This window comes from Vitis riparia, chromosome 11 (genome assembly GCF_004353265.1).
Source record: "Vitis riparia cultivar Riparia Gloire de Montpellier isolate 1030 chromosome 11, EGFV_Vit.rip_1.0, whole genome shotgun sequence".
Lineage (NCBI taxonomy): Eukaryota > Viridiplantae > Streptophyta > Magnoliopsida > Vitales > Vitaceae > Vitis > Vitis riparia.
Genome location: NC_048441.1, coordinates 12,993,437 through 13,014,424, shown reverse-complemented (window position 1 = coordinate 13,014,424; position 20,988 = coordinate 12,993,437). Strand labels below are relative to the sequence as shown.

The 20,988-nt window shown below is 29.3% G+C and overlaps 2 protein-coding genes and 1 long non-coding RNA gene across 3 annotated transcripts; 2 read left to right on the top strand and 1 right to left on the bottom strand.

The window, feature by feature from the left end:
- Positions 1-664: 664 nt before the first annotated feature.
- On the bottom strand, positions 665-1,988 carry LOC117924633 (probable E3 ubiquitin-protein ligase RHY1A). Its single transcript, XM_034843317.1, has 4 exons — positions 1,882-1,988; positions 1,488-1,778; positions 1,266-1,381; positions 665-1,188 (listed from the first exon to the last, which is right to left on the bottom strand). The coding sequence occupies exons 2-4, from the start codon at positions 1,656-1,658 to the stop codon at positions 894-896; spliced, it is 582 nt and encodes a 193-aa protein (XP_034699208.1). The 5' UTR covers positions 1,659-1,778; positions 1,882-1,988; the 3' UTR covers positions 665-893.
- Positions 1,989-15,364: 13,376 nt separating this feature from the next.
- On the top strand, positions 15,365-16,120 carry LOC117925390. The gene has a single exon (XM_034844390.1). The coding sequence runs from the start codon at positions 15,471-15,473 to the stop codon at positions 15,867-15,869; it is 399 nt and encodes a 132-aa protein (XP_034700281.1). The 5' UTR covers positions 15,365-15,470; the 3' UTR covers positions 15,870-16,120.
- Positions 16,121-17,537: 1,417 nt separating this feature from the next.
- On the top strand, positions 17,538-18,690 carry LOC117924952. Its single transcript, XR_004652899.1, has 2 exons — positions 17,538-18,319; positions 18,412-18,690. It is a non-coding gene; the product is annotated as an uncharacterized LOC117924952 (long non-coding RNA).
- The last annotated feature ends 2,298 nt before the right edge of the window (positions 18,691-20,988 follow it).

Here is a 20,988-nt window from a genome sequence, read left to right as displayed (position 1 = left end):
CCACCAAAGCAAGTTGGTAGGTCCTTCATCCAAGGTGACTTTCCAATGGATTAGGTTTGGCAACAATTTTGTTACTGTTGTTAGGTCACGGCAAAGTGCTTGAGATTTGATGATTAGGTAAAATATGCTCCTATACCCTAGGATGTGTCCATCTAGAATTTAGCATCAACTTAAAAAGTAAGTCTAAGACGCGGGATTTGGTGCGATTTGAATGACATAAAAGGGATTTATTGATTTTTAGATGAGATGACTAAACCTTTAGGTGGTGATGTAATGAATTACATCTGCACCTATTTTCTGATTCAACATAATTAACTTTGTTGATGTTCTATTTCTGATAATTCCGCCTGGGCTATCATTATCTTGGATTCCCTCAGAAGCGTTGGTTGATGCATGCAGACAACAAACGTTGGTTACCTCATTAACATCTAGAGACTTAGTTGGTGAATGGTCTAATCAAGGCAGTGATTTGTTGAAAATTTTTGTGATTTAACAGTGCCAATTCTTAATATTTTCTTCCATGAGTACATCATCTTTCAGACTAACCACAATCGCGGAAAGTAGTTCCTTTGGCAATAAGACTTCTTAGTTTTCATTTGATAGTACAAAATCTTGATCTCTTTCAGGTTGGTTTAATATATATACATATAAATTAATCATAGGGTAAGAATCATAGAAAGGGTAAGTTTATTGAAGATTATTATTCTGGTGTACTTGCTTGAAACCCAGAATACCTTTTACAAATTTAGAAAATAATTACAACAGGAGATAGTAGATTCTTAGACAAACCTCACAACTTGCTGCTCACCAACCCAAACAAACTACAAGAATGTCTTTCCAGAGAGAAAGAGAGAGGAGAAATCAAGGAGAAGAAAAAGTATTGAACGATTTGGTTAAGAAACAAAGATCCCCATTCTGCAACATGGACAATGGGCATTAGTCTCCAGCCATGGCATCAAACACCTTGAGTGGAAACGGTGAGCGCAGGGCAGGTGCACCAGGCTCTCGCCAGCCTTGAACCCCTCCAGGCAGATCGCGCACTCCACTTGGTCTGAGGCCTTCCAGCTCAACTTGCCCCAGCTGAATCTCTTTGAACCACTCCTCTTTGATCCAAACACCTCTGTCTGCAGTTCTCCTACCACCATGGCTCTTCCATCTACTATCCTCAAGCTTTCCTTGCTCTTATTCCTGAATCCAATTATCAAAATACAATGATTAAACACACATAAGAACGGACAATTGTAACTCTTCTGTCTGTTAATTACCTCGTGGGTTCTGATTTTCTTTGGGTTCTCAGCCTCTCATCCAATCTTTCCTTGGCTTCTCTCGCCACGCCTCCCAGTTTCTCGTCGCTGTATGCTTGGTTCAATACGCTTCTTTGCTGTTTTTGATTTCAGATCATATCAGAAATAACTAAGAAAAAAAAATCGACACCCCATTTATAGAGATTTAGAAACAGATGAGGTTGATTATGCCGATAGTAGTACCATAGAAGAGCTTGAAGTGGCGTGGTGGTTTTCATGGTTGCTTGTATAGAGACAGAAAGAGGACCGCCTTGTGCAGCCGTGGACCGCCACCGTCGGAGAGTCCGAGCAGCCTCCACTCTGGTGGAATCGTCTCCTTCGAGCACATTCCACACCAGGAAGCATTCCAGCCATCTCTACCCTCTACTATATATATGTATCTACATACAAATAAACTCCAAAAAAGAAAGATTTGTTTATTTATGCATTCAATTCGGCAGCGGCTCTAGACCTTGTCTCCCATCTTCAATCTGCCTAGAACAATGAAAGAAGAAGCAATCAGAAACAAGAGTATCCCACATGTATATATATATATAAACATAAACGAACTCCAGTTAAGCAGCTGTTCTGAACTCACATGTTTCAGCACAGTGTGAGTAGAAAGGAAATCATGATTGAATCAATGAAACAAAAGAGAAAACAGTGAGAGAGATGATATTGGCAGACAAGAGCGGGACCCCGGCATTGATGGATTCCATCGACAGTTTTGCTTCCATCATTTTCAACTTCTCCATCCATGTATCAATTATTTTCGATTTTCATTTTTGAAAAAAAAAAAAAATATATATATATATATATATATATATATATATATATATATATATATATATATATATATATTAGAAATGTGAATTGAGAGAATAGAAAGATTGACGGAGGACGATGGACTGACTAGACATTTGGACACCCAAGGTGAGCTAGCCACGTGACCAACCAAAGACTGCCCTACCCCCTCTTCATCCTCCTCCTCTCCCTCTTTTTCACGTTCTCTCCTTTGTTTTTATCCACACGACCGCCGGCTGGCCTGCTGCCAAGCATCCTATCTTCAATAACTTCTTTTAAAAGTAGGTCCCCAATGGGGCCATCCCGTGCATATCGGATTATATCATCTATACATTTTAAATCTTCTTAACAAAATCCGATTTTATTGCTATGTATCTTTGTAGCTCATACTTGATTGCATTTGAAAATCAATTGATGTTCAATGAAGGTGGGTCAAATCTTTTATGATATTTAACATCATAGGCTGCGAGTTTGTTCTAAAATTGGTACACATGACCCTTAGCTCTAATACCAATTATAAGATCGAGTTTTTATCATCTTTTTTGAAAACCAATTAATATTTAATAATTAAGAATATGTTAAAGTTTTTATGACATCTGAGTTTATTTTAAGAGTCATCATTTGGATGACATGTCTTTGGGTTTAAAAGTGGCATTATTGCACCCCAATAACCTTATTCATATTCTTTAATTTTGCGGTCTCATTTTTTTTATCTAATTTAATTTATTCATACACAATGATCTACGATTTACATTTTATCGTATATTTTCAATGCCCTAGAATCATCTTCAACGAATACTAATTTAATGTTATGGAATTTTCCAAATAATTAATACTTCAAACCAAAACATGTGTATTATAATGAAATGATTCTATTGTGATTGTCACATTAGTAATCAATATTTCCTTAATTAATTAATTATAACTATTATCACTGCAATTATTAATTAATTAACAAAAAGAATAGCAAAAGGAAGGAAAAAGAAGAACCTTATCTGCATTTATGGATGGCTGACATCATCCAAAACCAGCTTACTTGGCCATCTTGTGTTGATCCCACAACAAACTAAACGGTGTCCCTTTTCATCAGTCACTACTACTCCACGACAAAAGCGGAAGGAGGAAAAAAACAATAACACAGACGAAAACCCAAAAACAAATAGGTCATTGCCAGTGGAGCTCTCAGTGTCTGCCCCATCTGCTTCTGTAAGTTCTTCAAATTTCACCCATCTCATGAATTGTCAAAATTTGGAATTTAGAATCAAATTCTAGAAAACAAGACAAAAATATATTTAAAAAAACAAAAAACAATCATATACTTTGGGACTCCCAATCTTTTATTTACAATGTGAGAAAATTTGATGAAGGAGAGGGAGACATGGATTATGCTTTATTTACTTGAGAAGTGTTTTTAAATAGTTTTTAAAAATTGTTTTATAATATTTTATAAAATAAAAATTTGTTTGAAAATTTAAAATATTTTTAATACGTTTTTTATATTTTAAAAATAATTTTTATATATAGTGTTTTTATATTTAATCATTTTTTATATTTATATAATTATTTTTTAGACTTTAGAAAATAAGTGAGAAGACTAAAAATAACTAAGAGATGATATTAAAAATACTATGTTTTCAATTTTTAAGAATAGTAATTTATTGTTTGTTTCTAGTTGGAAAATTATTTTCAAAACCAGTTACTAACTAAATATTACACTAGTTCTTTAATTTTATTTTTTTTATAATTTATTATTAAGTGGACTAGAATATTTTGGAAAGAAGAGGCAAGGCCCATTTAGTAATAACAATTTTTTGTTCTTCAAAACAAAAGAAAAAATAAGAAAACATGTTTAACAAATAAAAATTATTTTTTATTTTTTATTGTTAAGAAAAAAAATAAAGTATTTTTAGAAAATATCTTTTAATTATTTTATATTATTTTCACTTATTTCCTAATTATTATTTTAAAAAATAATTATAAAATAAAAATAAAATATTAGATATAAAAATTATTTTTAAAATACGTTTAAAAATATTAAAAATATATTAAAAATATTTTAGGTTTTTAAACAAATTTTTATTCTGCAAAACATCAAAAAATAATTTTTAAAAACTATTATGAAAAACCGTTTTTTTAAAAATAGTTATTATACATCCCCTTAAATTCTTGATTCTTGTGATAATTATTAATTAAGGTGAGAAAATGTGGATGTGGCCGGTGGTTGTACCCAATTTTGAGAGGCAATGGAGATTAGGCATGGAGAATCGTTGTTTTGGGATATTGATGCCAATGATTCAATATTTTAATTTGGCCAAAGTGGATTCGTATCTCAACGGTCAGTGCACATCACCCGACATAATTAGTACCGTACTTCATAAACAATGACGTAACCCATCAGATTTTTTTGCACTGAAATCGGATTGGATGCTAGATTGGATTGACGGGTTGCTCCGGTTTTATGCCCAAATTGGGCCGACAGAAACTGGGTTAAGCCTACAAAGACATGACGTGTTTCAGAGTCCACAAACTCAGATTGGGCTCAGCTGAAGATAGGCCCAACAGAACACTGATGGACCCCGTTTGAGCCGTTCTGACATCACGGAGCCCAAGTCAACCACGCCAGCGCCAATTAGTTCTTTACCGTCTTGAATGGTTTTCAGACCAAAGCCTTCCCATTATTTCGAGACATTCATATACCACGTGTCATGCCAGCATGTGGTAAAAATGGTAGGAAAAATAATATTAGTAATATCATAACTTTTTGGCTACGTTTGGTTCCCGAAAAATACAAAGAAAAGAAAAAAAATGCTAAGGAAAATGATTTTTTCATGTTTGGTTCACCTATAAAAAATATCAAAGAAAATCAAATATAATTAAAACTAATTAAAAACTTATATATTTTTAAATTATTTAATCTTTATATTGATGAGTTAAAATAAATAAAATGAGTTTGAAGTAACAAAAAAAATAATTTATCAACTTTTAATTTATTTTTTTATTTTCCTTCACTTTTTCTTTCCTTCTACTCTTCCTTTGTATTTTCTTTCTCTCGCATTTTCCCTCAAATTTTCCGGGAACCAAACATAGCCTTAGTATTTTTAGTTTAGATTTTTTTTTTCTAGGTTTATCGTAATTTTAGATTTATTATGTATAAGAAGTAGTGGACGAACAAAAAAAAAGAGAGGGAAATTTATTGAACAAGTAGAACTTCTTCAATGAAGTTATAAAAAAAAAAATTCAACTTTGATTAGATATTAAAATAAATAGAGTAAAAATCTATTAATATAGAAAGGATTTGTATGATATTTGATCTAAGGAAATATATATATATATATATATTATACTGTGTTATCCAAAAAATCAAGTGATTCTTTTTTTCTTCTAACTTTGAAATGATTGATAGATACTATCAAGGAGCAAATGTTTTGAATCAACCAATCAAGTTCGTTTTTCATCCAAAGGAAAAATAATTAAAAGAGTAAGCAAATTCACCAAAGATTCTCCTTAGTTTGGACTATTATACACGGGACCACCCATAAAGACTAATGATGAAAAAAGAAGGCCCTCATTCAATGATTTAAGAAAAAATACACTAAAAATGCTATGTAACATTGATGGATCCACACCACCCTAATCAACACATCAAAGAAAAAAAATGTGTTGGATATTGTTTTATAGCAGTTTGAATATAGTCTCCCAATTATATAGCTTCGCAACAATTTCTAAACTCCCATGGCTTTGATCGATTTACACTTGAAGTTAAAGCTAGTCTACTAGTCACCCTTCAGTGATGTATGCCTTGGATACCGTCACAATGGTGATCTAGTGAGCTAATATGACACAACCCATGTTAGAGGAATCATTCATAGAAGATTGCCTTGAGCAATGATTTTATTCTTTCACCAATATCAATTTAGGAAGTAATGATATGCATTGGGCTACTCCATTGATGCAACCAACTGACCTATTATTATCTTACTATTACTAAAAAGATAAAAAGCTTTTGTGATCGACAATAAAAGTATAATTAATGCGTTGGGTGAATCATGTAAATGCACTCAATAATATCAGCATATTAATTATTCTAAAATCCAAGAACTGTTTTATATGTGTCATAATAATATTATTTGTAATACTTTTTGAATCAAACATGGTCTTAGTAAACAAATGAACCAACCAACATGAATGCTTAGTGACAGAGTTTTTAGTCAATTGAACAAGTTGTGACACAAGGGAAGACAAGTATACAGTTTGAAAACCCTCGTGGGAGGTGTACGTCCACTATGAGAGCAATTGGAGACGATGACTATGGAGGCCGGCCATGGTGCGAGCTGGCCGTGGTTACATGCATGGGAGATGGTCATGCATAGCATGGGAGTGTGGGTGTAGTTTTGAAGGTCGCAACTCGCAAGTAGGTGATATGGGCCTTGGATGATGGGTGACGGGTACTGTGGAAGTCTTCGAGGATGATATTTCATGTTCTTGTTGGCTTTTATGAAGGTCTTAGTATTTCTTGTATTGCATCTCTTTCAAAGTAACCGTCCTTTTTACCTTTATCTTAAGGGGTGTTAGGGCTTGTTTGATTAATGTTTCCAAAAACACTTCTTCATTCTTCAAAACAAGAAAATTGGAAAATATATTTGACTACAAAAAAATAAAAACTACAGCATTTTTAGAAAATATATCTTTGAATTGTTTTCAATCATTTTCACTTTTTTTTAGGGTTGTTTTAAAATATAATTACATAAATATGAAGAACAATTAAAAAAAATCACTATATATAAAAGTTATTTTTAAGACACATTTAAAAACATAAAAAATGGATTAAAAACATTTCAAGTTATCAAATAGACATTTTGTTCTATAAAATATCAAAAATGGTTTTTGTAAAATGTTTTCAAAAATTGTTTTAAAAAAAATAGTTGCCAAATAAGACCTTAGTCATTTCAACTTTCCCTCTCTTCATCTTGCTAAGAAGTTTGATTGGAGTTCTATTTCAATTATAACCTTCATAATACTAGTTTTAAAATAAGTAATACGTCATACCTCTGCTTGCCTTTTCTTTCACTCTTTCATTGGTGGACCCATGCTTTTAGAGATGTCCAGCTCCTTGTCATTTATATATATATATATTAGAATATTATATTCCATTAGATAAGAAATACATATCCTAAGATATCATTTTTAATGAGATGTGATATCCATGAGTATTATTTTTAATATACAAGATATGAAAGATGTTTAATAGATATAATATCCTAAGATAGTATATGCAATGAAATGTGTTGTACACACAAATTTTCTCAAATAAGGAAATTATGGACAAAATTGTAAAATTGATAGTTCGAGGAAACAATTTCCAATATGTCCTCTAATTTTGTTTAGAGAGACAAAAACATCATTTTAATAAATTTAGTTCTTAGTTTTGGATCAAAAAGGTTTTCTTTAACAAATAATAAATTATGAAGTCTTCAGATAAAAAGAAATCTTCAAATCTTTTTCGATTTTTCAAGAAATCTTTGAATTTTAAGAATATTTTACATTCAACGATATTTATAATTAAAATATTTTAAAAAATGTATATATACATATATTATTCAATATATAAAAATAATTTTTATATATTAAATATTGCATATAATGGTATTATTTTATAAATGTTTTTTTAGTTTTTCTTTTTCAACTACAAATTTAATTTTTTTTATTTTATAAAATAATTAATATAAAAAAAGTAAAATTTTGATAAAAAATAAATTTATAATACGTACGACACAAATATCTTATATCTCATGCAGAAAAGATATGAAAAAAAGTAGGTAATATATTTTTATTAGTTACCCTATTTAAAATATTATATTTAAAACAAAAAAACAAAAACAAAGTGGGGTATCTTCCTTCAACATGTACACGAACCATGTGGTACGATGCATTATGTTGGTTGTGAAAAGAATTTCTTCTGGTATCCCTCAAAAGCACCCTCCTTTGTATTCTCCCACGATCTCCTTATAAACATTCCCCCTGTTACATTGTTTCATTTCATGGTATAATATAAAGGAACAACCGCCTATGGATTACATTCCTTGATTCTCATGCCTTTCGACAAAAAGTTCTTGACTACTCCTGATTCTTTTCTCGTACCAATGGCCGATTATTCTTTTCCCATCTCCAACCCAAAATTATATACTACCAAAAATGGGCACACCTCCTAATTTCATTTATTTTTATCTAGAAAATATTGAAAATAGCATATGGTAAATTTATTTTAAAAACTAAACAATAATAAAATTTATTTAATAACTAATATTTTTTTTCAATTTTTTTTATTTTGCATAAAATAGCAATTAAATTAAAAATAATAATTTATTTTTCTCCATTCCTAACTTTTTTTTTATGCTTCTCTCTATTCTCTTAAACTTTGTGCATTCAAGGAATTGTCCTGAGTGGGCTTTTTGCATTTTGTTTTGCTTTTTTTTCTTCTTATAATCAAATATTCGAAAACCATGTTTGGCATCGGTTTTACTTTTTTAAAAAAAAAACATTTGTTAGACTGGAACACCGTTGATATCAAATTTAAGGATGAATCATTTAAATAATTATGATATAATATCACAAAAAGTTTTATCTATCCTCATTAAACTTAAGTTGATTTTCAAATGAGATGATCAAAGTTCAATTCAATAATTAATATAAAAGTCAAAGTCATATATTTAGGGCACAAGAGGATTCAAGGCACGAAAAAGTCATGAAATGGTTATCCAAGAATTTTATAATAAATATTAAGAAGAAAAACATATATAAATTTTTTTTATCTTTAATTTTTTTTAAAATTAAAAATTTCATATTTTTTTTTTTTGGATAATTTGACAATAAAAGCATATTTTTACAAAAATGTACCAGAATCTCAAACTTTCCTTTGACTTTGAAAATTAAAGTCAAAATGGAGTTTATATTTATAAACCTCAGCGTCATGCACGTAGATGATAATGTCTCATAAAATAATAAAAACTTTATAATATTAATTGGGAATAACATGGTATGACATTTGCAATGTGCATGTCACTTTCCTTGTTTCCAAACAGTGAAAAAGATAGATACCTCCATTACTAAAATTTTAAGATATGGAATCCCCAACTATTACATATTTATAAAATTTTGATTGTTGATAATGCACGATAAAATTTAAATTGTTAATAAAAATATAAATATATGAGAACGTATATAAAAAAAATGATATTAAAATATAAAGCAATGAATCTTATATATATGATACAAATTAATAATATTTATATATAAAGTAAATGAGGCTTTAATTATAAATCTAACATCATATTATTGGTACATTTTCAATAGATATCATAAAAAAAAAAAAAAAAAAAAAAAAAAGGAACAAAAGAGACATGAAATTACAAATCTAATCTCCCACCTTTTTTTTTTTTTTTTATACCAAAAAACCAATTTTGGACAAAAATATATTCACTTTTTCTTACAAAAATAACATCCTATGTTAAAACACATATGTAAATAATGAAAATGTCGAAGGGCATTTATGTCAAAAATTGGCTACTCTTCAAGTTAAAAAAAAGGGGAGATGTTAGTTTTACAAATTTGGGATCTTTTCATCCCTTTTAATCAATTAATCCTAAAAAATATGTGATATCACACATAAAAATTACTAGAGTTATATATATATATATATATAAATTTCTTTTAATTTTATAAACGTGTTTTAAAGTCATTACAGTCTTTTTGTGTTTAAAGTATACAATATCTATATGATTGAGTATGAATCGTTACAAACGGTATTAAAATTAATCCATGACCGCAGGATTTATATGGTCTCATAGGAGGTATTTCTCTATTTATCTCTGTAATCTCATGGGATGATTTCAATGTGAGGGTTTGTTTGACTTCGTATAAAAGTATTTGTCTATTTGATCTCACAATCGTAAAAGATACAAGATGTTTATAATATCTCACATAAGATTAGATAAAAAATTACTAGGGTTATATATGTATAAGTTTTGTTATGCATTAAAATAACGTGCAAAATATATGTCGGTATTATAATAAGATTCCACAATTATATCTCCAAGAGTCATTTTAACAAAAATGCGTGGGTGCGCCTCCGCGGGAGGCCTTTCACATTTAAACATTCTGGTAATTAGAAGGGCATTGGCCCTAGCGATCTTAAATGGTCACTTTTTACACTTGAGAACTTATATAATCCAGTAGAATTCCTTTTAGTCACATAAACTATATTAAGTGGTACAAAGATAGTGCAAAAGTGAGATGGAACATGACGTTAATGTTCGTGAAACATGGCGGCATTTTTTTAGGACGTGAAATCGACCCAAAGCAGAAGATGACCGAAACAGACCACTGACCCATATTTAGTCCTGTGTAAAAATAGTTTTCTTTATCAAATGAATTCCCTCACATTGGTTATAATTGATTTTAAATCATTATTTTTAGTAAAATAGTATATTTATCTTATTGTAGGTGCTTCTGTTTGGTGTCACCTCGCACTTTATTCAGCTTACATCTCTGCTATTTGATGCAACCCACCACCACCCTTCATATACGCGTATACGAATAACATCAAACAATATTATCTAATTAGGTTTGTGGTAGCTTTTGAAGATGCTGGGTAGACTACCGACTTTGTAAAAGTAAGTTAATTTAAGTTAGAAGATTAGGTGGTGTTTGTTTTTTGATTGTCTATTCGATTAAAAGTAATATATTGATATCATTCAATATAATTAAAATGAACTTGTTATCGGTATGCTCAGTTTAGTTATATTGGATGATATTAATAGGTTACTTTTAGCTTAATAAAAAAAGTCAAATATTTTGATTTTTTTCTATTCAGCCAAAATACAAATATCACCTTAAAGTTCGTATAGAATGATGTGAGACATTATGAAACATTTTTTTAATATGTAGATTTATAAAAATTAGAGGTTTTATTATGTTTTGGAAATTACTTCTGAAAATTTAAAGAATTACTTCGATTGAATTATATAGATATTTAGTAAGTAATTATTAAAATAGTAATTAGTAGGTGTTTTTTTTTAATAAAAAAAACTAGATTTTCCCGATCGTCAAATATTAATAGATTTTCCATACAAATCTTTTCCATGAAAGCATAGTTGAAAAAGTTAAAAACTTAGATGCCCTTTCTCTCAAATCCCTGTCAAAATGCCCTTGAAAATATGATTTAATAATGTTAAAATGTAACTTTTAGTGGTTAATTTTTATATCAAAAAATATTAATTTTAGCTTAAACGAAAAACATAGAAAATATTTTGAATACAAAAAACTATTTTTTGTTTTTTATTTTATGTTTTCAAGAATAAAAAATAGGATATTTCTAAAGAACATCTTTTAGTTGTTTTCTAACAACTATTTTAAGAAATAAGAAATAAGTATACAAAAATATAGAATAATTTAAAATAAAATATTGGATATAAAAATTATTTTTAAAAATATTAAAAAATATTTTAAATTTCTAAATAGATTTTTGTTCTATAAAAATCATAAAACAGTTTTAAATTTTTTTTAAAAAAAAATATTTTTTAGAATTATTTTTTAAAATAGTTATCGAGTAAACCCTTACACAGTCTTTTATTAAACCACTTTCAAACCATTCATAGTAACATGACTTAAAGTCGATTTCATCGGATTTTTTAAGTATTTTTAATTTTTTTAACATTGAAAATTTTTTATTAAAAAAATTGTTTTTAAATGATAGAAAGAGTAAAAGCATTTCACAGGTTAAGATCTTAATAGCATTGAAAGGTAACTCAATTTTTAAAATATTAAATATTAAATGGTTTTCTTGGTTTTCTTTCATATTACTCCAAATTCTTAGTTATGTTTGTTTATTGTTATTACCCTTTTGTTTCCTCCCGTGAGCTTATTATTTAATATTAATTAAATTAAATACGTGCAATTTAATAATTTAAAAAAAATAAATTAGTCAAAGCAAATAACTTTAATACTCAAGTTAATATTAAATAAAAAACTTTAGATCAACAAATTCAAAAAGATTTAAATTAAATAATTAAGTATTAAGTGTACATTATTTTTTTTAAAAAAAATTACATTAGAGATAGTCAAATTCTTTAGATATCCCAAAATTTTTAAACAATTTTTAAAATCATCACTTTTTCAAATTAAAGTTTAAGTTATTATTATTTTTTGATTTAATATAAATAAAAACTTTTATATGTAGGTAAAGCTTTTTGTACAAAAATATAAATTTATGCCATAAGAATCACTTTTAAAAAAATTTAAAATTTTAAAATTTAATAAAAATCAATGTTTTCAAAATCGGACCTGTCATTGAACCGAAAAAGTTACGGGTTTACGGTTCACTGATTGGATCGACGATCAAATTGGTAACGTTATAAATATATATTTTATTATTTTATATATTATTAAAAATTAATAAATTAATAATTCTATCTAAATTCCTCCGTTCACAGCTGCTAGGTGGGGGGTTTACAGGCAATCGGGGGGTGTGGGATGTTTATAGGCGAGGGGGGTGGGGTACCAGCCGGTTGGGGTGGTTTCCAACAGCAAGGAGGTTTCCAACGCCGCGACGGGGAACTAGGAAGAGGCGACGGCAGGGAGGGTTGCCAACTTGTAACGGCCACTGGTGGGAACTGTTTGGGTGTCGCGGGTCACAGTGCGTCGGTGGCGGGTGGAGCGACAGGCCGACAGCAACTGCGGGGGAGGAGGGAGGCTTTGTAGTTTGCAACTTTGATTTTCATTATATACCCTCTAAAACGGCATCGTTTTGATGGTGTTTTAAAAAAATTAATTTAATTAAATTGGTCGATTCGCCCGGTTCACCAGTTGAACCGCTTGTTCAAGCGGTCCAACCCCCAGTTCAATGCTATTCTGGCCCAATTGACTAGATCGGACTAGAACCGTGACCGGCCGGTGGTCGAATCGATCGATCCAGTCCAATTTTTAAAACCATGATAAAAATATTTCAAATTTTTAGACAATAAAAATCTTTTTGTAAATTTTTTTAAAATGGTTTTTAAAATTATTACTTTTTTGAAATAAGTCTCTTAAAAAGTTATTATATCTTATACAAAAATTATTAATATTTTCTTATTTTAAAAACAAAAAACATGAAGAATATCAAATCAACACAAGTGTCTCATTTTATTAAATGTGATCAAAGCTTTTTTATTAGTTGCTTTCTACAACTTGTACAAAAAAATATCAAGCTTGAACGTCAATATTACAAAATAAAAAATAAATAAATAAAATTGTTTGTGATAAAGATATTTGGAAAATTCATAATGTGTAGTCAATACAAGTCATCAAAATGGGGCATGGCCACAAATGATGTGTAGCTTGTGGACAAGGATGTGCACATCATACGCTGGTAATAGAAACTGACTCCTTGATAGCATGTAGGAGGAAATGACACCGAGTCATCACTTCTTGTTGTCTGAGTTTGAGCTGCCAGCATTGGATGCTCCTTTCCACCTATAAACACCCCATTTGGTTACCCTTTTTTCAGTGTTTGTACCATCAGCTATGCGGCTATGCCTCCTTCCGTTTGTATGTTTATCTAAGGACTGACATACATCGAACCCCTCTTATTTCTATTTTCCCACCTACACCTGTTTGGACCCAAGGAAAAATTAAACCATCATGGAAAGAGGGGCTCAATTTTCTTTTTGGGTGTAGCTTAATTGGGGGTTACTGATAACTACATATCGAGTGCACGTGACGGTGGTTTTATTCCAAGTATTTTTAGTAAAAACGTTTTCTCTACGAGTGATTTTAGGAAAATAACCTATTAATAGTTTATTTAATAGTAATCAGTGATTTTAAGAAACATTTCTAATATTTTTAACACTTGAAAATTTTTATCATTCAAATGTTAAAAAGAATAAAAACATTTTTTTAAAAATTATTACCAAACACGCTTTAAAAGTCTTAATTTTTCTAAAACTTAAAAAAATTTATATTTCAAATGTTAAAAAACCTTAAAACGCTTTTTATAATCACCATCAAACATGCTATAGTGTTTCTTAAAAAAAACTAGAAGTGATTTTTCAACCCTAAATGATTTTTCATATTCTTAAAAGTGTTTCTTAAATTTTGTCAAACACCTTATTTTTATTCAAAAATATTTTTTAAATTAAAAGTGTTTTTATATAATCATTACTAAATCGACTTTTATTATAAGAGTTTGTTTGATAATGATTTTAAGAATCGTTTTTAATATTTCTAATACTTGAAAATTTTTATTTTTCAAATATTAGAAATTCTAGAAACGCTTATAAGAATTACTATCAAACATACTTTAAGTCTAATATATGACACATAATGTGGGGTTCAAATTGGTGATTAAACTTTGCTTTATTTGATTAAAAGGGTCATTAAAAACCCAATTTTGGAAATCCAACATTTATCTTTTTTTTTTTTTTTGTCATTTTGACAAAAATACTCTCATTTTTTTATGATAAAAGTAATCATTATTTTAATATACGTGTAAATACTTGAAATGGTAAAAAATATTTATGTTAAAAATGAGTTATTTTTCAAGTAAAAACATGAAAAATGTTGAATTCACAAATATAAGGGTTATTATTAAATTTTAAATTTTTGATAAATCTTAATAAATACGGAAAAAAAAGTCTAATTTAACACAAGAAAAAATTCCAAATGGAAAATTAAGATGTTATGAATTTTAATGTTTTGCCTTTTACAACTTTTATTGTCCTCATAGACCATTTTATTATTAATTTTTTAATCAGAAAATAATAATAACTTATATACAAATTATAATAAATTTTATATAAAAAAAAATATGTACTTATTTTTAAGGTAAAATTCAAAATTTTCTTACATTTTATACCGAAATTATCATCCTTTCTTATTTCTAAAAATGGAAAATAAAAAATGTACTAAATTTATAACAAATATATACATACATATTATTTTATATTCCTAAATTATATTTTTATCCATTCAAAATAAATAATTCTTAGGGAAATAAATATCCTCAAATATTTTTCCTATTTATTTATTTTCTAAAATTATTTAATAATATTATTCCAGCGCACACCTCCTAAGATTAGTATTTTACCAGTTTGGGTTATAAGCTAAATTTAAAAAAGGTAGTAAAATCCCAACGGTTAAATCAAGAATATATTATTTTTCTAACAGAAGCATCTAATAACCCAACATTCCCTTAAAACGGGCTCCATAAAACCGCTTACAACCCTTTTACTCCAACCCGCCGGAGCATCTGCGTCCTTATCCGTCTTTTCGCACATCCTCCTCCTCCACCCTCCGTCACCACACTATAAAGGGACAACCACCTGTCACCATTCTCACTCACGCTTGCTCATGGAGATGGAAGACCCACACACTAACCCGTCGCCTTCTTCTCTCAAAGACAGGCTCAAGTCCTCCCTCTGTCTCTCATGTTGCTTCCGCACAAACCCTCGCCAGAACCTGGAATCCGACGAGAAGTCCATCAAACCTTCCTGCGTTTGGCTCAAGTCCAGAGCCCAGGACCTGCCGGAGATCAAAGAGAAGTTGGTCTCCCAGTTCCGAGGCCGCCGCCACTCCTCGCAGTTCAGGTACGACCCTCTCAGCTACTCTCTCAATTTTGACCAAGGCATCGACGAGAACCACGTCGATCAGATTCAATTCAGGAACTTTGCCGCCAGATTGCCGCCGACGCCGCCGCGGACGGCGGAGCCTGTGATGGTTGATTCCAGAGAAGTGCGTGTAGTTAGTTAGTCTAGGGTTTGCAAAAGTGTGTTTTGGGAGTACACCGCCGTTGCGGCGGCGGCAGCGGCGATGGCGATGGGATCAGTGGTTAGTGGGTTTTAGCGTCTCATGATTTTTGATGTACGAAACTATGTGCGGGCGTTCTCGGGGGATTATTTACTCCTACAGCACTGCAGTAGGAGTACGGTGCTCCACGTGGGTCAGTCGAATTATTAATTTTCCCTTTCTGAATTTACTGTTCTCATATCTTCCACATTTCACATGAATTTACGAACGCTGATCGGTTATGAAATGCAAAATTATACCATAATTAAACTTTCATATCTTTTTTCGTAAGGAAAAAGTGTGTTAAATACAAATTTTAAACAATCATATAAAAATAATTAATATTTCATTCAATTTTTTTTTAATATATTTTATTATCATAAATACATAAAATTCAATCATTTTTAAAAGATTTCCATTCTATAATTATTTTTATAAGAAAATATCGAGTTCATATCCATATTTTTTTTTAGTCATCTTCACTAATCAAGGATATCATCATTACTCGATGAATTTGAGGTTAGATTGTGCACGAAGCATGAAGGTTCTCCTTAATAAGATTATTGGAGAAGGAATGATTGAGAGAAATCACATCATTGTTGAAGTATCATATGGGCCCGACCATATTGATGGAATTTTTTAAAGAAAATTATTTTTGGTAGAATAGTTTTTAATTTTTATTATTATTTCAATTCTGAAAAAAAAAAAAAAAAAAAAAACCTCCCGACCATTGTGTCAACGTCAACTGAAGGCATCTTCGGAAGAATAATCCCCAAAGGCAGAATGATTGGTAACGTAGGAAAGAAGTAGAAAAAAAAAGAAAAAAGAAAGAAGTGAAAAGAAAAGTCACCGAAAACAAACAAAAAAACAAAGAAACCGCAAACACCCAGAGTCACGTTACCATACTGTGAGTGATTTTAGGTGATAGGTAGGTGTCAAGAAGGAGCTTGATGTTGAATGAGCTGCGTTGCCCATGAGTCCATGACAAAAATAAGAGAAGTGAATCCTTGCATTACAGCAAATATTGCAGAAAACCAGAAATAGGGACTTTGGCAGAATACTATTGGTGAATACATATACGAATACGAATACGTGTTAAAGGGGCTTTTTACCTAGTGGGACTGCCTTATCGGCTTATCACAAAGCAAGATGCCCGAGGTGGGTGGGCAGCTTCTTTTCTATCTGCTGATGCAGCTGTGTGACCCAGACCCTGTCTCCTTCACCTGTAATCATGGGAATTTTCATGTTGCATTAACCCCCCGTATAAAAGCTTGCTAAAAGTTACTAAAACTTGCTAGCTCTCATTGCCCTTCTTAGCTTTGATACCATTTTTTAGGCCAATCAAAGCGGCAATGTAAGCATATTATAGAAAAAAAACACAAAATAAAGTAAAGAATATGAGTTTTAACGTTATTTGGTCGAGTAATTTTGCCTTATTAGATGTTTTTCATTTTTCTTTACATTTATATCTTAGTGAGCTATTTTGCTTTATTGGGTGTCTTTCGCTCTTCCTCAAATCACTATTTTTAAAAAAATAAAAAATTCATTCATAACCTGAAATATTTATGTAGATATTTTCACTAGCTTTCCATATTTTATAAAAAAAATCTAATTTTAATCTAATATAAATTTAAAAAATATTCTATATAATATTCTTTTTATAAAAAAGTATTTTAAATATGAATTTAAAACACCTTCCTACCACAACTAAACATTTTGTGGGTTCATCAGCCCTTATTTATTAAATTTAAAGTTTCTTCTCTTTCTGCATTTTCCACATTCTATTTTCCATTTGAAAATGAAATGGAATTAAATAGGGAACATAGAAAACTTCCATAAATCTAGACAGGCCTAGACCAGGCCCACTTTGGGTCTACAGTGGCCTGCTTGGCTCACTCCCAACTGGTCCAGCGCGATGGAGAATTAATCGAAACAACCAAGCCTAAATGTGAATACTTTTTGAAAAATATTTATATACTATTGCAGGCATCATTCCATATTAGAAGTCCATTGGAGTCATAAAAATTCAACGACTCAGATTACTTTTGAAATATTTTAGTGTCGAGATTTTAAAATCATGGTAGATACAGACGCAGCCGGTTTCATTAAAAGCATATGTAGAAAGACACCATGGTCAACTGATTGGGACATGGTTTGAGATGAAAAAGCTACGCAGAAAGGCATACAACAGGAGACCAGAGCTCCAGTCTCTATCTTTGTTAATGGAGAAGAGGGTCCAAGGTGTTTCAAACTTAGAAGACAATATGAACATGCAGGAGTTGAAGACGACTGGTAATAGTGGAGGACCCTACTTAGACCTCCACCTGCATCTGCTGCTCATTTCCTTACTACCATTGGTAGACCATCTTTTTTTCTTCTTCTTTCTTCCTTTTGTAGCATTAATATTAGATAAGGTTGGTGACCACATCCCTTTTTTTTTACTTCAACTCCAGCAATGAAAAATAAATTAAATCTGTCTAATCATGGTGAAATTATTCCACCACAGGAGCCATGTCTCGATATGCGAATCAGGGTGGTCCAATAAAAGCTAATCTAGGGGCTCTCACACGGTCCTATGTTGGACGTTTCCCAAGCTGTCTAATCCACTTCTGGCCTTGTTTTTCTTGGCAGTAGCTTATTCTACTCATATCAAAAGTCATTCTATATTTAGTTTTTTTACAACTATCACCAACTAATCCCAGATGGTTCATCTTAGATTACATGTATTTTTGGGTCCCTCGTAACTGCAGAGGTAACAATCAGATCGTTACGTATATTATTTTTACTTAATTTTATTTTTTTATCCCGATAAATCATTTATTTATGTTGATGTCATTATTTTAATCTTAAGTATCGTGTTTTAGCTAATTATGTCCACTCCTAAGTATAAAAGTAAAAGAGAATCATTCCACTATACCATAAAAAATATTATAAAAGATAAAATCAAATATAATTATTAAAATTCTCCAAATATCACATATTTTCATATTTTTTTGGTCGTAAATGCTTTTTATTCTTTTTTATATCTCTAATTACCTCGTATAGTTTTTATAAACATCTGCATCTCATAAACCTAAAACATTTATAAAGATACTCCAACTCATTTTTCTTATTTTGTAAGGAAATATAATATTACAATAAAACATCTCAATATTCTTTCTAAAAAAAAATCTATATTAATTAGAAATTTCGAACTGTTTCCAACATTTATTTACACCTATCTTATTATTTATACTTTTAATTTTTTTTATTTTATTTTAAATCCTCCTATGTTTTTGTATGGACCCTCTTCAACCCTAGAAATATAAGTAAATCTAAATTATTTACATGTATATTTAACGTGATTTCTTAGTCAAATTTTCTCCTTAAAATTTTTTGAGAAAATTTTAAAACATTTTCAAATTTTCTTTTAATTTATTTATTTATTATTGAAACATATGTTTATGCTGTTTCTTACTAAAACAATGTTTATAAAAATTGAAGCTCACTCTTATACCATACTTAAATTGCCTTTAATAAACACAAAGACGTGTATAGCATGAAAAATTTGCATTTTTCTTTAAATTTTTCTATCATATTTTATTAATTATTGTCTTTAGGTATCCTCTTTGAAGTTTTATAACAATAATTACAAATTCTTTTGTGAATAATTGGCAATGATTCAAAATGGCAAGAATAATTATAAATTTATTGAGTTAATGAATAATATTTAGGATATGTTTGGTTCTCATAAAATTTGAAGGAAAATAAAAAATAAATAAATAAATAAATAGGAGTAAAAAAAAATTTTAATCTATAAATCATTTTATCTATTAGGTCGAAATTTTTTCACTTTAATAATTAATTTTAATTATATTTTATGTTCTTTCACAATTTTAATAATAAAATCAAATATAAGAAAATCAATTTTTTTAACATTTTTTTTCTTTCCATATTACTCTATTGGAACCAAAGTTTGTTTTTCCTCCACTTCTATGATAACATGTCCACATTGGGATGCAAGCCGAAATGATTCATTTTATTTAAAAAAATGACAAGGACATTAAAATATTTGTTTAATAGCCATTAGAAATGTTTTAAAACGATATTTTGTGATATATTAATATTAATGGTATTATTTTTGCTAAGTACTGAATATTGGTGCTTAATTACTTAAAAGACTAAAATTAAATGAAATTAAATATAAAAGACCCACGAAGCTTCCTGCATAAGGCGAGAATGGTGCATAAATATACTTGTTTATAGCATGTATTTTTGTACGTATTTAGAAAAAAAATTGATGTAACATGTCGTTTTCTTTAGCTCACATCATCAAACTTAGGGTTACTTCGTAGTAGTGTATTTTTAAAAAAAACCATAACATAAAAAATAATTTTAAAATTACGAGACTTTTCAATTTCGAGTAGAATTCATTTTTTGAAAAAACAAATTCAATGTAAAAAAAAGTGAAACCGTTTTTAAAAAAGACGAGTTTAATATAAAAAGTAAATTCGTCTTTTAAAAAATATAATTTAATAAAAAAATAAAAAAGAAACAATAAAATAAGTATATATATAATAATAATAATAATAATAGTTTTCCTAAAGAACATTTAAAAAAAAAATCCCCATCCAAATTTCAAATTCTTGCTCTTTTTATTAATTTTTTTTTCTCCCCTTGGAAAACAAAGAAAATATTTGCTCTATTTCCTCTTTAATCCCTAAAGTTTCTTAAAAAGGTGGAAATAATACCACAATCATCACCTTATGTTTTTTTCCTTATATTTGACTTAAAAGGAAAATACAAAGAAAAATAAGAGTTTGTTTATTAATTGTTTTAGAAAAATAGTGTTTCATTTTTGAGGAAAAAAAATATTTGGCAATTACAAAACAAAAATCACTTTTCTATTTTTAAAAGTTAATAATGCTTTTAGTTGTTTTCTAAAACTATTTTAAAAAATAACAGGTTAAATATAAAAAATAAAATATTACAAATAAAATTTATTTTTAAAATATATTTTAAAAAATAGTTTTTGTTTTTGTTTTAAATATTCTCAAACAAACCCTAATTAGATCATATTTGATTTTACTATTTTTTTTTTAAA